This window comes from Schistosoma mansoni, chromosome 2 (genome assembly GCF_000237925.1).
Source record: "Schistosoma mansoni strain Puerto Rico chromosome 2, complete genome".
In the NCBI taxonomy this organism is placed as follows: Eukaryota; Metazoa; Platyhelminthes; class Trematoda; order Strigeidida; family Schistosomatidae; genus Schistosoma; species Schistosoma mansoni.
In genome coordinates this window covers 4,073,335-4,099,563 of record NC_031496.1, presented here as the reverse complement: position 1 = coordinate 4,099,563, position 26,229 = coordinate 4,073,335, and the positions used below count along the sequence as shown (strand labels likewise).

Genomic DNA, 26,229 nt, shown 5'->3' with positions numbered 1-26,229 from the left:
TTCATCCTCCTCTCCATATACGTATGCACACAAATCCTATTATTAACTTTTGCTTTGTATTGCTGAGCCCTTATACAATTTTACTATAAATTTACCTATGAAATTGCTTGCTCTTGCTCGCTGATACTTACTCATACTTCTCTCGATGTGCTTGTAACTTTGTGTCCTGAGTTGCAGCTTCTCTTTACCTTCTGATTTCATGCACTCTTAAGATATTTGTATTATAACGGTTATCGAGGTGATAGATTAGCAAAGCTTTACACTACAATATATTATCTGAAGAAAGTTTATAGATTATTGTATATGTAACCATTGGATATCTGGTTTTATCTTAATATAATCCAATGTTTTATAAAGATTAATTCATTTCAGTAGTATGATCATTATGGGACTCCTCCTACAATAGGACGAAACGGTCGTCAAGCCGTGCTCCCAGGTGTTTCCATGGTGGTCTAGCTACAATTGACTCATGATCTTAACTATATAAATTTACTAATATCTCCACAAAACCCCCCTTCTCATATTGATTTTTTGTTGTTGTTTTTTGTTTATTAGCTTTTTAATAATAGGCTAGATCCTATACGTCAAATAGATAAAGAAATCATGGAAAATATAACAAATGAAACATTAAACTTATATTTATATAGTTTAGTACACCGTGAATGGACTTTAGAATTACTTTATGTAAGTTTATTTATTTCTTTGGGGGGGGATCTTTGATTAACCTTTAAAACATAGAAATTGTATGATACTTTAATGGTTGAGTATCTGTTGGAGCTGTTAGATCCATAGAACTTACTTGGTAAATGCTTTCCATTTTGAAAATTTGAATTTCTTGTTTTCGCGCCAAAAGTACCCATTTTCACCTTCATGTTGTATTTCTTACTTGGGAGGACTTTAAATGCTATTGGTTCGTTGTTACTTTTAGTATGCTAGTTTGTAATGTTTCTTAAGGATATTTTTATGTTGTATATATATATATATATATATATACGTTTGAGTTTTGCTTATTGTTGCTGTTGTTGTTCATGCTTCTGGCTGCTTGTGGAATATATTTCCCTCTTCTGAACTTGAACTTCTCTATCTAGTTAGCGGGGCTAGGACTCATCGGAATGGTTAGCTGATTGATCATTGTGTCACACTGAGTCTTCGTTCCGTTCGCACATTAGATGAACTCGTAATCTCTTCAAACATAGTAGTATCTGGCTCTCGTTAGATCGTACGAATGATGATTGTTATTGAAATATATATGCCGCCAACCCTCGTATATTTTTATCGAATTAATTCGTGGTAAAGAATGACAGAATAAAATAAATTAAATACGAGAATGAATTTTGAATACTTATATTCTGTACACTTGTTGATTCTGACAGGTAATCAGAGAAACGAAATGAAGTAAACAAAGCGGAGAATATACTTCAGATCTTCCTTGTTCATCAATGATGCTTCCCAGATACATGAATGTTTCTACATCTTCCATAAAATGTGATTACGTTGTTTTTCACTGTTTTGTGTTTGAGGATCTTGGTTTTTTCCTTGTGTATGTTGAGGCCTATTGATGCAAAGGCTGCTGCTACACTAGTTGTCTTCATCCTCATTTGTTAATGTGTATGGGATAGAAAGGCTAGGTCATCTGTGAAGTCCAAATCGTCTCATTGATTCTGAGCTGTCCATTGTATTCCGTGCTTCCCCTCAGATATGGAGGTCTTCATAATCCAGCCAATCACCAGAATGTGTCTGTCAGCTGTCGTCCATGCACGACTTTCTAGTGTAGTCCGTCATCAGAACTCTGCATGGTGTTGAAAATTTTCTTAGGTACACCATAGTGTCGAGGAATGTTCAACAAGGTTCTCCTACCCACACTGTCAAACACCTCATAGTCAAGGAAGTTGATGTATAGTGACGAGTTCTATTCAGTTGATTGTTTAACGATGATACGTAGTGTCGCGATCTGGTGTGTGCACGACTGATCTTTACGGAATCCGGTTTGTTGTTGTCATAGTTGGGCGTCTAATGAATCTCTCATCCGGTTCGGCAACACTCTGTTGAAAACGTTCCCTAGTATCGATAGTAGTGTGATGCCTCTGTAGTCCTCACATTTTCTCAGATCTCCTTTTTTTGGTATCTTGATGAGGTACCATTCTTTCCAGTCTGTTGGTTCAACTTGTTCTTCCTGCTAAATCTTCTTGAATAGAATGTGGAGCAAGTTCGCAGTTACTTCTATGTTTGACTTGAGTGTTACGACTGATATGTTGTCTGGTCGTACTGCTTTCTCACTCTTGATTTGTCTGATGGCCATGCTTATTTCTTATATCATTGATAGGGTAACAGCCATAAGGAGGTATGTGTGTTCTGCTTCGATATCCTGTGGATTCAATGGGGCTGGACTATTCAAGAGTTCTTCTAAGTGTTCCACCCATCTGTTCCTCTGTTTGTAAACCTGAGTGATTGGCTTCCTTTCTGTGTCTTTGATTGGTCACTCTGGTTTACTATATTTCCCTACTAGTTTCTTCATCGTGTCATCTGGTTGTTCTATATTTCCTTCTCCTACAGCTTTTTCCGCTGTCGTTGCTAGTTCTTTCACATATTTCTGATCTAATGCCCTTCTTCGCTTGCTTGTTTTCGTCTGTGTATTCAGTTTGTGCCTTGACTTTCTCTGTTCTTGTTCGACTATTGTCAATTGCTGCCTTCTTGTTCTTCCTGCGTTGAGTTTCGATAGAGATCCATTCCTTATGATGATGCTTCTTGAGTCTTAAAACCTCCTGACACGTTGAAGTTATTGTTTCTATGATCCATTCTCAGTTGTTTTCCATAGTAGTTTCGTCTTCTCTAAATAGATCCTGTAAGGCTTGGAACCTGTTGCTAAGATCTATATTGAATTCGTTGAGTTTGTTAGTATCACAAGGGAAGGCTTTACTAAACTTTTGTATTGCTGTTTCTCCAGTTCTCTATTACTTCTTTAGCTTCTGTTTCATCTTCACAACTGTCAGCTCCTATCTTCGTTCTCGAGTCTTTCATTGACCTTTTGAAACTTTCAGCGATACAAGTATCATCGATTTGGTTCTCTGTTGTGTGATCCGATGAGACCCATGTAGCTTTGTGTATGTGTTTGTGGAGAAATATAATACCACCTATAACCGTTTTGTTGAATGTACATGAATTTGCTAATCTGTCGCCATTCTCGTTCCTTTCTCCCGGTTCCTGTCGTCCCATGATACATTCATACCCGGTGCTGTCCATTCCGACTCTGGAGTTCAGGTCTCCCATCAGCATGGTCAAATCCTTTTATGGGCACTTCTCTACGATCAACTTCAGCATCTCATAAAACTGGTCTTTATCGTCTTCATTGTTATCATTGGTGGGTGCATAACACTGGATATCACTCGTTGTGATTCCCTCCTTCTTTCTTTTAAAGGTTGTTTCGATGTTACTGGCTCCATGAGATTCCCATCCTATAAGTGCTTTTCGTGCTTCTTTGGACAGCATCGGAGCGACTCCCTATGCGTGAGGAGTACTTTTTTCTTCGCGGCCCGAGTACAACAGCATCTCTCCTGGATATAACCTTTCCTGTCTAGCTTGGGGCCAATGGGTTTCGCTGATTCCGAGTATTGTCAAGTTGTACCACCTCATTCTCGTAGCTATTTGACTGGTCGTCTCAGTCTTCCACATTGTCCTTACATTCCATATGCTAATGTTAATTGTTTTTCTGGTTGTCACAAAGGGAATCGGTTTCGTGATTTCTGAAGAATCTCGGTTTTCATCATGAGCTATCATAATGCTTCTGAATGAAGTTCCTTCAACTTCCAGGATAGAGTTTGAATGGTTAAATTTGTTTATTCTGGTATTAAGGTTGTTTTCTACGGAAAGGGTTGCTAACCCCATACCCAATCTTCCTCAATTATCCGAACTTAGGACTACAGGTGGACTTTTTATTCTTATTATTGAGATAAATTTATATCATTTTGTGTTAATCGAATTCTTGGGGTTCGTATATTTTGCGATTAGTTTTCCTTTGTAAATTGTCTTTTTTTGTAAATCATAACTGTTATATCGATTGCGTGCGTTCTTGCCCAGTTGATATATGTGAGTGATAAGACTGCCCAATTAGAGAGCAATTAATTTATTGATCGCCCAATGGGAGAGGAGCGAATTATCGATCGGAGCAGTGATACACAAAATCGTATTAGCAGTCTTGAGTACTCATCAGGCTTGTTATCTGCCTATCTCAGTCAGTTAAGTCCAGAACACTAATAACAGCCTCTGCAATATGAATCATGATTCTCAAACATATTGGGTTTATATACCAAACAGACTGACCACATCGTACCATAAAATAGAAAATAACATTTGCACAAGATTTGGCCAAATGTGGCTGTGAATAGGGGGAACAGTAATTAATGGACTAGGGATAACTCAAGAATGGTAAATCGTACAGTAGTAGTTTATGGGTCAAAATAAAGCTTATGATAAGAGGGACACGAATATGAATAGTTTAGTTACTTAGCAATTATACAATAGGAAATATATATCATATTGGTCCATAAACAGTCCTCTGAAGTTACCATTCATAATTCTCCACGGGACACAACAATAACCATTCATAATAGCAGTACACTTCTTCATTATTCACCATTTTATACTTATTAATTTATTAATTTCTAAGTATGTCCTTGCAACATCAGAAGTTTTACCCGTTGTCTCCATCAAACGTCGATGATGAATGAATGATACTAACGATATATATATATATATATATTGCTTGCATGTATTCCGTTGACTGACCACATTATTACAATGTAGACAATAAGAATCAAATACAAAGGTTTTTCGAGTGTGTTTATATCATACACTCATTTTTTCAGAAGGACAAAAAAGAGAAGTTCGAATTAGATTGGCGGTAATAAACAGTTCAGTGAGTTATGGATAATTCAGATAAACAATGCTTAGATTATAAGTAGTCGATAAAAGTATAAATGACAGACATATGAATATAATTAACAAAGTCATACAACAAAGGTACATAGAAAGGGTATAATATACCAGACAAGATTAAACGGAAACATTCAATAACCAAGTAAAAATAGACTATATACGAATGTGATAAGAATTGTGATTGGTATGGCAACTCGAACTGATGTACGTACGAAGTTCTACGTTGTGACTGACTTATGAAAGAAATCATTTGGCGAGGCTATAATTTATAAACGAACCAATCAGGTATAAAATAGCAGGTCTCGGATTTTGGCACGAAATTCACTCATCCATTTGGACAAATAGAGTTTTGGCAGTATAGTTGATGTCATTTCATGATGGAAACCGTAAATTTAATTTCTAACCTTAATCATCAACTATAAATCATAATTCCAATGCTTCATACTACTTTATAATCCTCATTTGATCCTGGTTATTATGTGACTAATCTCAAGATCCGTTTAGCGCCACTCAAAAGTCATCCATAAATTATTTATTTGAACACATAAATATTGGTACAAGGGGGCATCAGATACATATGCGCCACACAAAAGATTGTCATTTCATTTAATTGTGTGAGGGCTATAATACTGCCCGGGTGCCCGGACCGAAGCAGGTTGTTTTATTAGGGGGCCACACAATCAGTCACAACGTAGAACTTCGTACGTACGTACATCAGTTCGAGTTGCCATACCACATTAGCATAGAGATGCAGTTGTCGATTCCAACCCCATAGTGGTAGAAGTAATAAGAGTATAAGCAGTAATCGGAAAGATCAGGGTTTGAAGACGTTATTCAAGGAGGTCTGATCCACAAGGCAGTGGAGCATCGTGAGGAAATGCAGTCCAATAGTAGCTGGTGACCAACGACTGGTCTATACTCCATTTGTTCCTTCAGGATACTGGAGTCCATGTACACCATTTGTTCGGAATCAGAGTTTTCCAACTCCCCTAGGTGCACTCGCTGTGTCCACCAAGCCTATTAAAGCACCGGGCATTCGCATTTTATCCTCTCAACTTCGTAAACAACAGTAATGCCACGAGAAGGCACTGAGTAGGACTTCCCTATCAGAGGCTGTATACGTGTGGTCGTGTGAGGACATTTGGGGGGCCCTACAAATGATAGTTTCATCAATGATTTTTATCTCCTTTAATATACTCAAATTATTCCTACTTTTTTAATTATTATTATTTAACAGAATGAATATGTTGACCAGCTAATCAATGAACAATTACATAAATTGGCAACATCATCTTTAACTATATCCATTGCTAATTCACTTTATAATTATTCATTATTAAAATGTTGTTTTAATCATTTTCATTATTTAATATGGAAACATAATAAATTAATACAAAAAGAAAATTTATTAAATACAATGCCAACATCAATTAGTAGTGATTGTTTACCATTATGTTTAATGATGAATAATAATGAATGGAATACAAATGAAGATATATCTACTATAAATGTATTAAAACATTCAAGTTATACAAGAATTTCATTAGAAATGTTAAAAGTAAGTTTATATTAATAGTTGAATTCATGAGTCCATTGATACTAGACCATCATGGAAAACGTTGAAGAACTGGACGGTCGTTTCGTCCTATTGCGGGACTTTTCAGCAATGCTCATTCACGATCCCACATCGCGAGATTCGAACTCAGGATCTATCGGTCGCGTGTGAACGCTTAACTTCTGGACCACTGAGATGGTCAGCATCCAGTGGTGTTAATGTCTAACTTCAAACGATCCACGAAATTAAGCAACCGTCGACCATTGTCTTCAGTGAATTGATATCTCCCAACAAACCTGGTTGAACCCCATTGGTCACTGCTTCTCACTAGAACTCTATGAAATACCTCTTGAAGTCAGTCACTAGTGAGTATATGATTGTTATCAGAAGGGGGTTTTGTGGAGATTTTAGTAATTTTATAGTTGATTGGTTGTAGTTAGACATTAACACCGTTAGATGCCGGCTCAGTGATCTAAAGGTTTAGCGCTCGCGAGGCGAAATCGTGGATACGCACTGCTGAGGAGTCTCACAATAGGACGAAACGACCGTCAAGTGCTTCCAGGTTTTCCATGATGGTGTAGCTTCAATTGACACATGATTTCAACTATTTATTTTTACCTGTATATAAATACTAAATTAATCCATTTCCATACTGTTTTAAGTTCTAGACCGAAAGTTACACTTAGTGTCTATTTGATTTATAACTTGAATTATACTGGAAATGTACATAAAGTATATAAAATTGATTTGAAATTATAGCAATCTAATGTGTATCAAACTATATATCATGATGGAAAATTTACTGGACAACGCAGTAGTAGTAGTAGTAATAGTGTAGTCTGGTCTACTTATATCCATATAAGTAGTATATGGTGTTGGTCAGATATAGAATGTATTTTGGCAGAAGACCGATAAGGAAAGAACTGAAATGACGCGAAATTGATAGGAAAATGCATAAACAATAGAATTAGGGAAGATGAACTGATAGTTGCAGAAGGACCAGTGAAGATTGAGACAATTGGTTGTTAATATGCAAATTAACTGTCCATTGTATGGTTATCAGAATTTAGTGAGATAGTCTGTAATTTTTGCTTAAATGCATTCGATTGTCCCCAACTAGTGTTTTGTTCACTACAGTAGTATATTTGGTCTTCACATAGTGAATGTTTTAATTCCCTAGTATATGAACCTTTTCATGGTTGTTCAAAAGAAATTATCATATCACTTATTCTATAACCTTCTATGATTCAATGTATGTAGCGCCAGTCAGTCATTCAATCAGCCACAACGTAGAACTTCGTACATACATACATCAGTTCGAGTTGCCATACCACATTAGCACAGAGATGAAGTTGTCGATTCAAATCCCATAGTGGTAGAAGTAGTAAGAGTATAAGCATTATGTGCTCCAAGATCGTACTTTGTATAAAATATATGTTTACAAGAATGTATACTTTACTAAAGCTGTATACATTTTTCGTATGATATCATCTACACCAAGATCAGAATGACCTTAAAAGCAATCTCTGTAACGTGCTATGAATTTGTACGTAAACATTAATTGACACTATTCTTCTTATTCTTAGTTTCTGATTTGATCTACGATATGTGGTCTACCATGAATTTTGTTGTTTGATGTAAAAAAAAACAATATTACCACTTGGATTTCACCCGTCCTTAAGTCGTCGTTCGATCTCCAAACTATGACATCTACTATAAACGATTCACATAATGTGTTGAGTGTAACCCATTAGGTTGTTTTACTTGGTTATTGTATCATCATTTTACATCATATAATCGAACAAGAATACAATATTATTCACATATCTTATGTCACCTTGAAAGTTCTTTTCCTATCTTATGTTTTTATACTCCATATAATATTTGGTAACTATCACTAAGGAGTATTGTGGTGTATAATACTTTTAAGTAGTTTGCAGCACCCTTCGGAAGTGGGAATGCCTTAGAAGCAGAAAGATATTGAAATGATGAAGTGAAAAGGAAAGAAATCGGAAAGCAATCAAAATAACAACAGAATAAGAGGAATAGTGAAGTATGTAAGATTTGTATTCTTCCTCTGTTCACTATTTTCAAATAGAGATCATTTTATTTATTTGAACACATAAATATTGGTACAACGGGGTACCAGATATATATGCGCCACACAAATCTCATTTGATTTGTGTGAGGTCTCTGATACTGCTCAGGTGCCCAAACGGAACCAGGTGGTTTTCTTAGCAAACCACACCCGAAGCCTTTGGCCTAAAGATCTGATCCACAAGGCAGTGGAGCATCGTGAGAAGATGCAGTCCCATAGTAGCCGGTGATCACTGATTGGTTCATACGCCATTTGTTCCCTCAGGATACTGGAGCCCATGTGCACCATTGGTTTGGAATCAGGGTATTCCAACTCCCCTAGGTGGGTTTTCCGTGTCCACCGAGCCGGTTAAAGCACCGGACATTCGCTTTTCGTCCTCTCAATTTCGTAAACAACAGTAATGCCATGAGAAGGCAGTGAGTAGGACTTCCTTGTCAGAGGCTATATACGCGTGGCAATGTGAGAGCATTTGGAGAGGGAGAGCGGACTGTCCCCACTCTCGACCGTACCAGGGCATTTGGGGGCAATAGAGATCATACTTCTTTAATGATATTTCTTAGAACGAATCATGAAATGTTGTAAGTTTACCCTTATTCATTTCATATTCTTACTGTTTACGCTTGTTTGTTTGTTTGTGTTTCTAGTTAGATGATCAACTTACTTGGTCTCCTATGAAACCATCTTCAATATTCTATAAGTATCCATTAGGATTATATAAATCTATTCTGATGCCTACTCATACTTATTCAAAAACTATACAACAACAGTTTACAAATATATTCCATTGGATTTATAATAAATTAAAACATTTACCTATTGTTTTATTAAATGAATGGCCAACTACATCAGTAATATCCAATCAATTATCAGGTATTATTGTTATTGGTTACTTTGATCATTCAATAACTAAAGAACAACTAATGTCGATGCATTCAACGAATCTAGTTCAAAGTTATGATCAAGATTTCATCAAGGATTTATTGATTTTAGCTGTAACTTGCTCATTACAAGAAATTCCTTGTTCATCCCTTGAAGATATTCATCATAATAATAATGATGATGATATCTATTTGGTACATTTATCTAATTCTATTTCATTTGAACAAAAATTTCAACCTAATCCATTTTGGTCAATGAATTTACAATATGGTCTTAGTTGGATAGAAGATTGTTTTATGAAAAAAATGAACCGTTTAAACCATCATACATTTCAAAATGGGTCCAATGCTAATCCAAAATATGCCTTGTCATCAACAACCTCATCATCATCTCCATCGAATACTGAAATGACTACGTTGTATAGAAAGCTGCATAGTTTAATAGATGAATACATTGATATAACATTATTACGTCCATTGGCTAATTTATCTGAAATTTGGAAGTTACATGGGCTTGTTGATCCAGTAAGTGATTATATGTGATGTAAATATTATCTACACCATGCATTTAACTAAACAAACTAGAAAAAATGGTAAGCAAAGATGGATAGTGGCTAGTAGTGACGCGCGTTTCGTCCTATTTGGGACTCGTCAGCTGGATGTACCTGCATCTCAGAGTTGATGTTCATTCTGGGATTCGAACGCGCGTCCTGGATTCCACTGCTAGCCACTATCTATCTTTGCTTATAATGCTTGTGAATTAAGGCAATTTCCAAGTTACATGGGCTTGTTAATCCAGTAAGTGGTTACATATGATGTAAATATTATATACACGATGCATTTAACTAAACAAACTAAAAAATGTTTCGAATTAGCTGAATATATTTAACTGAATCAGTCACACATAGTTATTATGACTCTTGTACTGTCCCGATAAACATATTTGTTTAAAATAGTAATCAGAAGGGGTTTTGTGGAGATTTCAGTATTTTCATAGTTGAAATCATGAATCAATTGAAGTTAGATCACCATGGAAAACTTGGAAGCACTAGACGGCCGTTTCGTCTTATTATAGGACTCCTGGTCCTGGTAGGTCCTGGGTTCGAATCTCGCGAGTGCGGGATCGTGGATGCGCACCGCTGAGGAGTCCCACTATAAAACGAAACAGCCGTCCAGTGCTTCCAGGTTTTCCATGGTGATCTAGCTTCCATTGAGTCATGATTTCAACTATAAAATAGTAATGTCCAAGCAGGTAATAACCTCAAAGGATGAAGGCAAAGGATTTTGACCCGAGTTGTAGATACATTACAATGTTAAAAAAGGAAATGATATCCTCGAAATATCACTATAAAGAATGTCACATGCAAGATGTAAAAACTTGTGGTCAAATTGTGATAAAATAGCCTTTTAAAATAGGTTAGTTTATGTGTTCTTTGTAGAGTGTGTTCTTTCTGATAGTCATCCATTTGAACATCACGGAAAAGTAGGATCTAGTATCAAAAATGGGCTATTTCTAATTGACTATTATGTCCATATTCAATTGAAATAGACCTTAGATACTACAATCAAAATTAAATCAATCAACTATCTAAATAATACAACAGTAAAATTATTCAATAATTTGTGAATATGTCTATAACTCTTAGTTATGGTTGGCTTCTGTATCTCATGTTAAAAAGCTTGGAATTATCCCCACTAAAGGAATGATTCATTGTAGACCATTAACAACTGCGTTTTGTTTTATCAGGTTGTATATCCTGGTAAATTTTATACACTCTCAACGTGGTATTGAGCTCATGTTAATATATACTGTCTAAATATTAACAAAGATATTGAAGGAAATGCTAAAAGTGTGCACAGTTATCAAAATTACTCGTCAAAACGGAATCAAAACCGCCCACGGCAATATTAGAACTTTCGATTCACCTTCATGTATATTTCCCTGAATTACTTTAAGGAAATAAGTTTCATATTGTTCGTGATTCATTTTCGAATTACTCTAAAGTTGCTTTTTTTTTAATGGACACGAATTTCACGTACACTACGGTGCAAAGACTTAAAATCATAATCGATTATTACCGTGAAAAAGTCGAGACAAGTTTGCTGGACAAAACGTTGGAATTACTTAAATTTTAAGCTCTGAGATTATTTCACATATAATGACTTCTGTATACTCGGCGCCCAATTTTTGTCAAACTATTCATTGACAAATATTCGTCTAAATCATGATCAATTTTCTTGGGCTACCACATACTTCAATGAAATAGCTTATTTTTCAGCCAGTTTGAAGCATCCCTTTGAAAAATCAATACTAAACTTGTTAGGCCTTCCGTCATCCCATCTCTAGTTAGGTTGCTGATATGGACGCGGATGAGGAGAATGTACACTTATGTAGTGATAAAAGTTTATTCAAACAGAATATACTCACTGAGATATAAAATATGAAGATTCATTTACCACAAAGAGTAGATTAACAGATTATCTTACTCTACTTAGTATACAATGACTAATCACTCTTATTTAAATAAACTAACTGATTAATCAACAACTTATTGTAAAACACCATTCTCTTAATGTTTTTTTAAATAAAAATGCTACAATCAACAAATATAACTGATGTTCGAATCTCGCGAGGCGGGTTCGTGGATACGCACTACTGAGGAATCCCACAGAAGGATGAAACGGCCATCCAGTGCTTCCAGGTTTTCCATGGTGGTCTAGCTTCAATTGATTCATGATTTCAACCATAAAAAATTGCTAAAATCTCCACAAAAAACCCCTTCTGATAAAAAAAGAATACGATTAACTACATCTTAGCAATTATTGACGAATAAGTAAAGGACAAAAGGGTTTTAGCATCAAATATCATCTTCATCTTAATTATCAATTTCATTGTTGTATATAACAACCTACCTTTTGATTGAGATCTGTTGGTGTTACTACAGAATCAATTGTCATTATGACTTTGTGTTTATTGACATTGTGAAGTGACAATCTCAAGTAAATGTCATTTATTACTATCGATTACTCATTTTTTTGTAAAATACTACATATTGCCCCCAAATGCCCTGGTACGGCCGAGAGTGGGGACAGTCCGCTCTCCCTCTCCAAATGCTCTCATATGGCCACGCAGATATAGCCTCTGTCAGGGAAGCCCTACTCACTGCCTTATCGTGGCATTACTCTTGTTTACAAAATTGAGAGGACGAAAAGCGAATGTCTGGCGCTTTAACCGGGGTGGTGGACACGGAGAGTTCACTTAGGGAAGTTGGAAAACCCTGGTTCCAAACCAATGGTGCACATGGGCTCCAGTATCCTGAGGGAACAAATGGCGTATGAACCAATCAGTGATCACCGGCTACTATGGGACTGCATCTTCTCACGATGCTCCACTGCCTTGTGGATCAGATCTTTAGGCCAAAGGCTCCGGGTGTGGTTTGCTAAGAAAACCACCTGGTTCCGTTTGGGCACCTGAGCATTATCAGAGACCTCACACAAATCAAATGAGATTTGTGTGGCGCATATATATCTGGTACCCCGTTGTACCAATATTTATGTGTTTAAATAATTAAATAACTAACTACATATAGGTTGTTGTTTACGAATTTCACTATTTTTTCCTGTCATATAAACGCTATCTTACAAAGTCCCGTCTTCAAAACTCCTCAGGTGTAATTGCCTTCGTTGAAGTTTTTTTGTACATCACCCGTCAGTTTGTTTAAACTTGTTATATCTATTATTTCAATAAGAGTACTTCCCATCATCCACACTAGGAACCCAACTTATATGTATGAATGGAAACAGTTCCATTCCATTGTTAACAAGCGTAGAATGCTCAGATGCAAACGACTCGATCTTAAACAGTATCTATATAATCCATTTAGCTTCAATTAATTCATGATCTCAACTATTAAAATATAATTGATTTAGATTATGAATTAATCGATATTAGACCATCATTTAAAACCTGGAATTACCAAACAGTCGTTTTTTTCTTCCTAATATGAAACTTCTCAGCAGCTCACATCCATAATCCCACACGCGGGACTCAAACCCAGGACTCTCGGTTTCTCTCTCAAACACTTAACCTTTAAACCACTAAGCCAGCATCCGCATATGGGTACTCTAACATCAATCGATTCATGATCTCAATCAATAATTACCAATCTCCACAACTTCATAGCGACAATTGATCTATTGAATTATATACTTGTTATGGCTTTATAAAAAATAGAACGTATGCTAATTCGTCATTGATTTTATGTCCGGATTTTAATCACGTGAATTATCCACCAATCGAAATACGATTTTTCTAATCTTAACACTGTGCCAAAACAATAACGTTCGACCTGTATGAACAGTCTAGCGCCCTTATTAGTCCCTTGTCCGCCTAGCCCTTCCAATTGAGTCCAGAACACCAACTACAGCTTCTGCTATGCGAATCATTTATTTCAATCATACTCGGTTAATATACCAGACAGACCTCACTACCTCATAGAATAGAAAATAATATTTGTACAAGATCAAGCCAAATGTGGCTATGAACATGGGAGACAATAATCAATAAACTGAATGTAATTTAGGAACAGTAATTCGTATAATAATAATTCATAGATCAGAATGAAGCTTATACTAAGATGTACATATATAGAATGATAGTCCATTAATAGATCCTGGAAGTTACCCCGTACTTATGTCTTCACTAGGATATAACATTATTAAATGTGTATAGCGAATTTTATCTACTGATTTAAGTGATGGAGTAGAATCCTTGAACATAATCTTTAATCAGATTATTAAACAGTGTTCGATTCATGAACTCCACAACTTCATAACGACAATTCATCTATTGAAAATCGTCTTAAAGAGTTATATGTATAATTTCTTTTATAAATCTTAATCATTATTTTTTATTATATCTTGTGGCCAAGTGGATGTCCAGTTTATGTATGACGTGATAAGACTGCCAATCAGGGAGCAGCGAATTATCGATTGGAACAGTAACACACGAAAACCGTACGAACAGTCTAGAGTATTTGTCGGTCCTGCTTCTGCCTAGCCCAGCCAGTTAAGTCCAGAATACCGATCTCAGTCTCTGCAGTATGACTCATCATATTTGAAACATACTGAGTTTATATACCAATCAAACTGACCACATTGTACCATAAAATAGAAAACAACATATGTACATAATTTAGCCAAATGTGTCTGTGAATGTGAGAGGTAGTAATTGATGGAATGAGAATAACTCAAGAATGGTAAATCGTATAAGTTAGAGATGAGTTTTATGGGAAACTATCCAATAATGTCATTCTGTGATTCTGTCACCTCAATTCATTCTTTTGAAGAAGGTTTAGATGATATTCAGATTTCAGTTACTTACCTACTTACTTACGCCTGTTACCCACTATGGAGCATAGGCCGCCAACCAACATTCTCCAACCCACTCTGTCCTGGGCCTTCCTTTCTAGCTCTACCCAATTGTTGTTCATTCTTCTCATGTCTGTCTCCATTTTTCAGCTTAATGTGTTCTTTGGTTTTCCTCTCCTCATTTGACCTTCAGGATTCCATGTAAGGGCTTGCCTTGTGATGCAGTTGGGTGATTTCCACAATGTGTGTCCTATCCACTTCTAGCGCTTTTTCCTGATTTCTTCCTTCACTGGAATTTGGTTAATTCTATCCCACTGTGGGTTGTTGCTGATAGTGTCCGGCTAACGAATCAGAAGTATTTGCGTAGACAACTGTTGATAAATACTTGTATTTTCTGGATGATGACTCGTAGTTTTGTAAGCATTTGTACAAGGGTTAGCCAAATATGACTGTGAATAGGGGGAGTAGTAATTCATAGACTGGTTATAACTCAGGAATGGTAAATCGTACAATAATAGTTCAAGGGTCAAAATAAAGCTCACAATGAAAGGAACATAAATATGACTAATTTAATTATTTAGCAAATGTACAGTAACAATTATGTGCATAATATTGGTCCATAAATAGATTCCAAAGTTACCATTCACTATTGTTATTGGGACATAATAACTTTACTGTTTTTTTTCTTTCTTTTTCAGTCTTTAAAATCTTTAATTGACAAATATCATTCAATTATATTAAATCTAATTGATCAATTAATTCCTATGGATAAATTCTTTACTAATCTATTACATAATAGTCTTATTCTATCAGAAAATATACTCAATTTAATATTAATTGATTACAACAATAGTAATAATAATAATAATAATAGTAACTCCGCCTGTAGCTCCTCCGGGGACTACTGCCGGTTCCAAGCCCAAATAAAGGCTAATAATAATAATAATAATAACAGTAATAATGACAATAGTAATGGTAATAATAATGAAAAGAATCCCAATACTTTATCTATATCATGGAATACTTACATTAATCATTGGTTAATTCTATCTAAACAATTAAAATTCAATTCATCTATTCATAATTGGATAATGATATCATTTTATAAAATTGAAAAAGATTTTATTGATTCATTGAATAAAATAAAAACATTGACAAATGATCAGTTCTATAATGCATTACCTTCAATTAATTTAGCGCCTAATTTAAATTTATTTTATGGGTTAATTAAAAATTGTTTAAATCAATTATTATTATTATTATTATTAATGAATAATAAGAATAAACAATTACGTAATCATAATTATAATGAATTAATTAAATTATCATCAATGATAAACAAATTAATTAATCAAATGAAATCAAATAGTAATAATATAATAAATGAATTAATGAAATATTTTAATGAATTAAGTAAGTTCAATATTATTATTATTATTATATAGTTTTATTATGATGATAATAATATAGAACAGGTTCATAGTTAGATGGTTTACGGCAGTCTCCCAGACTACGAATGTCTTAGGGCAGTCGAGGTTTAGGGAGAGTTAGCTCTCTTGCTCTCTCTTGAAAGGTTCTGAAATAGCCATGTGTATATAGCCACTAAAAGGGAAATCCTACTCATTGCCTTCTGGTGGGATTACTGCTGTTTAAGATAGTGAGAGGACGGAGAGTGAATATTTCGATACTTTAAACCGGGTTGATAGTCTGGTGTGGGTTACTTATATCAAACAATAATAATATTATTATAAATGAATTAATGGAATATTTTAAAGACTTAAGTAAGTTCAATATTATTATTATTATATATATATTGTTTATAATAATAGTAATATAGAACGGGTTCATAGTTCAATCAGTCAGTCAGTCAGAACGTAAAACTTCGTACATACATACATCAGTTCGAGTTGCCATATTACAATAACACAGAGATGCAGTTGTCGATTCAAATCCCATAGTGGTAGAAGTATTAAGAGTATAAACAGTAATGGGAAAGATCAAGGTTTGATGTTATTTAAGGAGTATAATCCAATGAAATAAATTTGGAAAGAGAAAAAAGAAAGAGACATGAAGAATTTAGAAGATTAGAATTTGAAAGAACACAAAGAGTGGATGCATCTTCTCCATTGCAAACGATTTGGAGCCATATCATTCAAGGTCTCTAACCATCGATTGTTATCATCTCGCGGATCCCAACCAGGTAGTCTACACCTACCAACATGGCTCAGTCCAATTGTTAGTGACTTCATGGATTTGTGCCACGTTTTGGTCTGACCGCCCCTAGCTTTCTTCCAACTTACTTCTACACCATAAAACATTGCACGTCGGGGTAGTCGGTGGTTGGGTATACGTAATACGTGTCCCAGCCATCTCAACTGATTAAGTTTCACTACTTCATTAATCGATTTGCTATCCTTACCTAGTAGCTGTTTCCTAACTACTGAATTACTTACTGGGTAATCCCAGGATATACGAGCAATGCGTCGAAGACACCTATGATCGAATACTAGTAGCTTACGAATATCCTCTACTCTTATCGGCCATGTTTCACTGCCATAAAGTAGGACGGACCGAACTGCTGTACAGTAAACCCGTCCTTTGTTTGGTAGACGAATATCTCGCTACTCCATAAATGACGCAAGTTGGCGAAAGCTAGACAAGCCTTCTGTATCCGTGCTGAGATTTCGTCACACACCAGACCACAAGGGCTGATGAGACTCCCAAGATAAGTGAAGCGGTCGACACGCTCAACTACTTCACTCCCTATCATTAGTTCAGGTGCGGATGCAACCCAATCCTGAAGTAACATTTTGCACTTCGAGGGAGAGAATCGCATCCCGAACATGCCTGCATAGTTGCTTATAGTGGTCAGAAGACTGCATTTTGTCAAAGTCTTCACCAAATAGAGTGTCATTCTATAAGAATACTAATCAATAGAAGTAGTTGGGTCAAGTAATAACAAAAGAATTATAACAACTAACTAACTTCTTTCACTCTTCCGTATGATGATGATGATGATTTTTCTCGTTTGTTTATTTCTAGATGAACCATGTATGACACGTTCAAATGCAATTCATTTATCACTTCATAATGTACACAGAAATAATATAGAAACTTGTCTCCAATCTATACGTAGACGTAAATCATCTACATCTATTGAACATAAAGAATCATTATCAGCGAAATTGAATGAATTATCTTCCAAAATTAGTAAAATTGAAAATTCTATGAATGATACTATAAAAGAAACCAAAAAATATAAGCTGAACACAAGTATTTGATTCAAGAAAATCTGATCTGTTTTTTGTTGTTGTTGGTGGTGGTGGCGGCGGTGGCGGTAGTAGTGGTGGTTCATGATTGTACATTTTTGTTTCATTTCATATCACCTTTGTTTTGTAATATATATGTGTAAATAGCCTGTATACATGAATAATTTTTTTTAACATCTCTTAATTTATTTGAGAATCTTCTATTTGTGTTCATTATTTATATGTAACAGAGTTCTTATAAAATCTCTACCCCCCTCTTTTGAATGTCTCTTGCTTTTTCTCATTATCCGAACATTTATCTTTGCTAAATAAGTGCTCTGGTAGGGCCGAGAGTGGGGGAGAGTCCGTTCTCCCTTTCGAAATTCTCTCATATGGCTACGCGTATATAGCCTTTGCCAAGGAAGTCCTACTCACTGCCTTCTCGTGGCATTACTGTTGTTTACGAAATTGAGAGGACGAAAAGCGAATGTCCGGCGCTTTAACCGGGTTGGTGGATGTGGAGTGTCCACCTAGGGTAGTTGGAAAACCTTGATTCCAAACCAATTGTGTACATGGGCTCCAGTATCCTGAAGGAACAAATGGCGTATGAACCAATCGTTGGTCACCGGCTACCATGTGACCATCTCCTCACGATGCTCCACTGCATTGTGGATCAGATCTTCAGATCAAAGGCTTCGGTTGTGGTCCCCTGAGAAAACCAGCTGCTTCGGTTTGGGCACCCGGGCAGTATCACAGCTCTCACACAAATCAAATGAGATTTGTGTGGCGCATATATATCTGGTTCCCCTTTGTACCAATATTTATATGTTTAAATAAAATAAAAAACATCATCACAAGGCCTAGCATAAATATGTAGTAGTTCAAGTTTACACATCTCATTATCACTACAGAGACTGAGGAAATTAACAATACATCTTAATGTATTCGAGAATCTTCTATTTGTTCACTACTCATATTTTCGTGAATGTGAACATGGGTGAGTACAATGGTTAGTATTTAAGCACAAATTACAGAGTATCTCACTAAAATTTGATAACCATACAGTAGGTAAGTGCATAGCGAGATAGCGTTTGAAGTGAACGGTACTGGGTTCGAGTCCCAGAGTGAACATCAACTCTGAGATGCAAGTACATCCATCTGACGAGTCCCAAATAGTACGAGACGCGCGTCCTGGATTCCACGGCTAGCCACTATCCATCTTTGCTTATAAGAGACTGACCAGTTGCAGTCCTAAACATCAATGGGAAGATTCAAACAAACAATACTAAGTGAATTCATACAGTAAACCTGAAATCATTGGACGGCCATTCCGTCCTATTGTAGGACTCCTCAGCAGTGCGCATCTACAATCCAGCCTCACGAGATTCAAACCCAGGACCTATCAGTCTCGCGCGTGAGCGCTTAACCTTGTTATACGATGTACGATTCGATAAAAATTTGCTAAACTTATAAATCACATAACTACTTTCCTCCACGAATACAAGGTATAATGAACTAATCAAAAGTTTTTATTCAAATTCCATACAACATTTTTGATAAGTCTTTCTAAATAAACGTTATACTCGGTTCCTAATCTATTCTCGTAACCCCCAAGCTAAAACTACATAGTGACTTGAACACGAGAGAAAAAGCACAAAACATGCGAGAAGCACTTTTACTCCAAAGGTTCATTCATGCACAGAAAATATAGTTTTTATAGTGTTTTCCTGGAAATTCTGGAATGCTACTAAACATAGTAGCAGTATAGTAATTAGCCAGTCAGAAACTGTACATGTGAATTTTCACTTTCGTGATGTTTCTGACAAAATGTTAGTGGCACATAGGTTGGGTTAAAGCATGTTTCATGCACTATTGCACTATTATCCAATCAGCGCTAGTTGACGCTTGGAGAAGACTCCAGAACCTTCTCATGTAAAAACTATAAATATGCTAACGTATTTCTTATTTCGCTTCTTCCTTCCACCTATCCTTGTTATTCGAAATATGAATTCTTCCCTTGTTCAACCGTGTTCTGATTTGGGGACTTGTCGAGTATATTAGTGTCCAAGAATATTAAGCAATAGGAATACCTGGGTCGTAATAAGGAGAAATTATCACAGTTATAACACAAAACTTCTAGTGAATGCTGATTGGGTAAAATGCTTCTTAGAGTTTCCTGAATCTTTCTTGTCTTTTGAAAGTTTTCTGGATCACCCCAACAATTTCCTAAGATTTATGTAGAATTTGGTAATGAAAATTTTCCTTTCTACCAGGTCCTAATGATAATATGACGGCATAAGAGTTTTAAATTTAACATATGAGGCTTCATGATCGGCGATCATAAATCTCAGGAACAGTTTCAATACTCTTATTTATATATGTAACATCTACATTTGTGAATGATTGAAGTTAGATTGCTCCAAGGTATACAGCTTTTAATCAATTGGACTGGAAATGGGCGGGACTAAACTTTATGAACAAGCCAATCAGAAGCTTTCGCGGGTTTTCAAGGTCACGGTGCTAAGTTCGGTGCCTGATGCTTACGTACGATCGGTTTACAGAGGATTTTAGAGAAGACGTGATAATTCAGCGTCTACAAGAGAAGGGATTATTAAGAAGTTCTTATACTTGTGACTGTGGTACTCAAATGACTTTTTTCGCTCGATCACGATCAAGGTTAGGACCCTAAACCATACCAACAACATTGAAGATATGTGGTCGAGGCTAAAAGAATTTTTGAGACCTTATCATGGCTCCAGAGGTCGAATACTATGGAGCCATATGGATAAGTCCCTGTACCGTATGCACTATGATTTTAAAACTACTGAACCTATATCTGAGCTTGAGAAGTTTTTGAGCTATGTGAAAGAACAGTATCGGCTATAATTTTTTAGTTTTGTATAATATATTTTTACTGCATACTAGCTGTCTTCTGATTGGCTAATATTTCTCAAGGTCATTTAAGATTCGTTCAAAGGTCGTCCATAAACTTTAGTCTCGCCTAATAATTCGTTTAACACAACGATATGAATGGATTCATCCTAATAACATCAGTAGTCAACTGCAAATAAAATTGCTTCTTTTCATTAAATTGTGTCTCAATAGGTTGAGGAATATCAGAAGACAATATCTATGGGAAATTATTATTCAGTATAGAATACAATTCTTTACATACATTTTCGACGTACTTACATCAGAAAATGACTAAACCTAACTGATTCGATGCCAGAATAAACTACCTGATAAGACCACTCTGACCACATATCAAAATGGAAAATTTCCTCCTTCAATGGCCTAAGATGTTAGCCTACAGATTAGCTACAGTTTTCAAACGAATAACTTGAGATAAGGATAACCTCTTTATTTGGTGACGATTGGCTTGCATCAACACCTGAACTAAGGATAGGGAGTGAAGTAGTCGGACGTGTCGACAACTTCACTTATCTTGAAAGTCTGGTCAGTCCTAATGGGTTGGTGTCTGACAAAATATCTGCACGGATTCCAAAATCTCGTTTGGCTTTTGCAAACTCACTCACCTATGGCGAGGGCGAGATATCTATCTACCAAATGTGTAGCAGTTCGTTTTTTACTTTAGGGCTGCCAAATGTGGTCATTAAGAGTAGAAGATACTCGTAAGTTACTAGTATTCCATTACAGATGTCTTAGAAATATTGCTCGCATCTGCTGGGATCATCGACTATGTGAGGTTAGATGCAGGTTATTAGGGAATGATGGTAAATCAGTTGATGAGATCATGAATCTTCATCGACTGAGATGGTTAGGCCACGTACTACGTATGCCTGAACACCGATTACCACGACGCGCTATACTGACTAGTATTGGAGACGGATGGAAAAAAAAGGGTGGCCATACCAAAACATAGCATCAATCCATAAAGTTACTGACTTCCAGTCTGAGCCATGTTGTTAGATGCAGACTACTTGGTTGTGGTCCGCGCGACTATTGTAACCGGTGGTCGGAGACTCTGGGTGAAATTGTTGAGAATCGGTCACAATAGAGTAGGTGTATTCACTCTTTGTATTCCCTCAAACCATGAGATTGAAGTAACTATTTCTACGAATTTGATGTTCATCCTGTTGTGTTAATGAGGCATGACAACTCTGACCGATGCGTATATGTGCCTGGTCCTACATTGTAGATGACTGACTGACTGGAAACACAACAGGGGGGAAAACACCGAAATAAGACTATACTACAATACTTCAGCAAGGTACCTTCATTCGTTGCTAATCATTAGCGAATGAATGAGTTAAAGCCTGAACTTCGAAGTACTTACAGCTGGTATAAGTGTTCAGTGACCAGAAGATCTGACTCTAGGTAGATCGTTTGCTGCATGTTATTGAAATATACCTTTCGTCAGTCCTCGTATATAATTATCGACTTCACTGACGTTAGTGAATAACGGAATTAAATAAGTCAAATATGAGAATGAATTTCGAATACGTATATTTCATACAATCATTGATCGAAAAGTGAAGCAAAACAAAACGACGCACGATGGAGAAAGCGAATGAGCCAAATCACTTTATCCAAGTGTGAATCGATATTTATAGCCAGACAAAATTAAGTTACAGGCATATGATGAGTAAGATAACCAACGCACATACATACGCTTACATAAAAACAGTCAAAGTTGATAAGCGAATAGTTAAAAAGGGTCAAAATATGATTCAAGAAGAGTGAATAGATTGATCTATCCAGGAGCTAGAGTAACCTATGTGGGCTTAACATAGTACCATCCCCTACAAGTGTGCCACACTGTAGGGAAGATACCGTTACGTAAGGTTATATCATTCACCCAAAAATTTTCCCGTGGGTTACAGTCTAAGTTTTAATTGAGTACAATAGAAGTACCTATAAATATTTACAAAAATTTAGAACCTCCTAAAAATAAAAATGAATTTAGTATCAATTTCATTCTTAAAACACAAGCGTGGTTCAAAAAATGAACATATGTATGGTGTGACTTCCAGTGACATTAACCCATAACTTGTTCAATTTTAGACGTACAGACATAATATCTAGGATACCGTAACCTTAATTTCGTGCTTTCTATTGATTACTCGTTAGATATGCTTCGAAATAACTCCTCCTGTAGCTACGCCGGCGGCTAATTTCGGTCGCAATCCCGGGTAAAGAAGGAGGGTTGGGCATGGGGTTAGCGACCCCATCCCATAGAAAACCAACTCGCTAAAACAAACGCTAACCAGAAAAAATTATTCAAACCATCTAAGTAATGCTTCGAAATATCAACTGATTGATAATTTATCGGAAATGTGAAATGAAATTGTTAAGTCGGCTTACAGTAAACTCTATCAGAGGCTCATAAAAAGCCCCAGCCAATCAGCGATTAATTAGAAGCTATGCTACTAAAATAACGAGATCCTGATTGGCTGTTTAACACACTGCTACTATGGAAACTCAAGGTTCCTTAATTACTATAAAACCCCTGTATTTTCTGTACATAAATGAACCCTGTAGTAAAGTGTTTCTCTGATACTCGGGCCTTTTCTCTGGTCTTCAAGTCAGTATATAGTTCTAGCTCGGGGATACAGAACTAGCTTAGGGAAGCAAATATAGCGTTCACAACCGGCCAGACGTAACAGTGGCGACGGGGAAAAACTACAACTTACAGACGTAACAGAAATCAATAACACAAAGTAGATAAGTATGGTTTTTAAGAATTAAATAATGTACAGGCTTACGTGCGTCAAACACATTTGAACACTATTAATACTGAATGTCACCTAGATTGATTATTCCCGTTACTATTCTTATCGATTGAAGAACATTACTTACTTACTTACTTACACCTGTTACCCACTATGGAGCATAGACCGCCAACCAGCATTCTCCAACCCACTCTGTCCTGGGCCTTCCTTTCTAGCTCTATCCAATTGTTGTTCATTCTTCTCATGTCTCTCCATTTATCGACGTAATGTGTTCTTTGGTCTTCCTCTCCTCCTATGACCTTCAGATCTCCATGTGAGGGCTTGTCTTGTGACGCAATTGGGTGATTTCTTCAGTGTGTGTCCTATCCACTTCTAGCTTTTCTTCCTTCACTGGAATTTGGTTTGTTGTCTCCCACAGTAGGTTGTTGCTGATAGTGTCTGGCTAACGGATCAGAAGTATTTGCGTAGAAAACTGTTAATAAACACCTGTATCTTCTGTATGATGGTTTTCATAGTTCTCCAGGTTTCCTTCCCATACAGTAGAACTGCCTTGACATTTGTATTTAAAATTCTGATCTTGGTGTTGGTTGACAGACAATTGTTTTGAGATCCAGATGTTCTTCAAATGTCGATATGCTGCTCTTACTTTGCCAATATGCACCTACACATCTGCATCACATCCACAGATTTCAGTTAAAAAATGTTATAATCTCTATTCGTATAATCCCAGTCAGGATTACTTATAATAAACCTATTTTGTAAATAATTTTTGATATCTTTTGAATTTATTTTGTCAATTTTCACAATTTGTACATTTGTCACTGAACGACTGTACGTGTTGTTTAAGTGTATAACCATGATTTCTTCCATCCTTCCTTCCGTATTTGAATCCCTCATAGTATGACACTGTTAACCGCTCATAAATAAATACACTGTTATACACACGCCTCTCGTTTTACAATAATTGTCGATATGATAACCGAACTATTAATTAACTATCATCTATATTTATAGATTATTGTAACATTCTGATTGTATTCTACGTTTGGCTATTTTATTGGAGCCTGTTAAGTCTATAGAAACGTCCAAGTGACCTGATTGAGATACACGCAAAATCGAAGTTCCAAAACAACGATTTGTCTACAAAAGCGGTTCTATTATTATATAAAACACAAAATTTAATTACAAAACTCAACTTGTGAGGTGTCTAGGCGTTTAAACGCGTCGTTCAAGAATGAAAATAGTAAAGGCTTCGATAGTACAAAGACAGTTGTGGCTGTGTCGAAATTGGACGACAGTTTATGAGCAATCGAAACTCGAATCAAGAGCAAACGATATGGAAACTGTTGTGTTTAAACAAATCCGCAACTGTAGATAACCGTTACAGTAATTAAAGTACAGTTATTATAATGACTAATACAATGATAAGTACAATAAACATAAATATATGTGAACGTTAACGAATGTTACAGTACAACTTGCGTTACAATGTAAATGCGAAAATTGTTAAGGATACAACTGCTTACTGAATATAAATAAGTAGTATAAAACAATAAACAAAGAAGTGGAAGGAGAGTGAGTAGGAACAATGTATGACAAACTTAACATAGCCAATATCAACCTCACTGGGATTATTAATCATCTATAATTTTGGATTCTAGTACCAAACTCAACAAAACATACAACAGTCGGCTGATTTAAGTAACGTCCCTTAACTTTTATTTGTGTTCATAACTTATAGGTTATATAATATTATGTTGATACTTGGATGTAATAATTTTATTGCTATTTTTTTATTCACAAATACCTGTTTGAATGTATTTCAGTTTTTATATGGTTGAAATCATGAGTCAATTGAAGTTAGACTATTATGGAAAACCTGAAAGCACTGGACGGCTGTTTTCGTCCTATTGTGGAACTCTTCAGCAGTGCGCATCCACGATCCCGCCTCTCGAGATTTGAACCAAGGAACTATCAGTCAGAAATGTTTCACAATCATAGAATTCAATAATATAAATAAGATAGTTTCTAAGCCACTCTTCATGAAGTTGCTAGGGTGGTGAAACGTTACGAATAAGGGTCAAAGAGAAATTATTTACAAAAAAAAAAACAAAACAATAACATTGATAACGTGTATAAGTGTGTCAAGTTCAATTGTGGTAAGCAACAAATTCAAACGAGTTACGTAACACCGTATATATGGAAGTGATTACGAATATAAAATTGTTTAATGAAAATATTAAATGTAAATGAACTACTAAGAAAGTTAGAGGATTGGTAACCACAACAATAGAATCGGTTAAACGTAAAAAATACATGTAAGTACTGAGACATAAGGATCCTGTGTTCAGAAACGATTTAGAATGAAATACACTACTGAACAATAATAAGTAGTATAAAACAATATGCAAAATGAGACCGAGCAATGAAGAAACGAATGGTGAAGTATAAAATA

General features: G+C 35.9%; 1 protein-coding gene across 1 annotated transcript in view; it reads left to right on the top strand.

Annotated features, from left to right (window-relative positions):
- The window catches only part of Smp_180900 (hypothetical protein), a gene marked incomplete at both ends in the record, with an annotated part of 36,451 nt that extends 18,337 nt beyond the window's left edge, over positions 1–18,114 (top strand). Inside the window, 3 exons of the mRNA XM_018795383.1 lie at positions 9,230–9,988; positions 15,532–15,631; positions 17,876–18,114. Coding sequence (XP_018649701.1) covers positions 9,230–9,988; positions 15,532–15,631; positions 17,876–18,114 — 1,098 coding nt within the window. The remainder of the gene's footprint in view (positions 1–9,229; positions 9,989–15,531; positions 15,632–17,875) is intronic.
- Between the last annotated feature and the right edge of the window lie 8,115 nt (positions 18,115–26,229).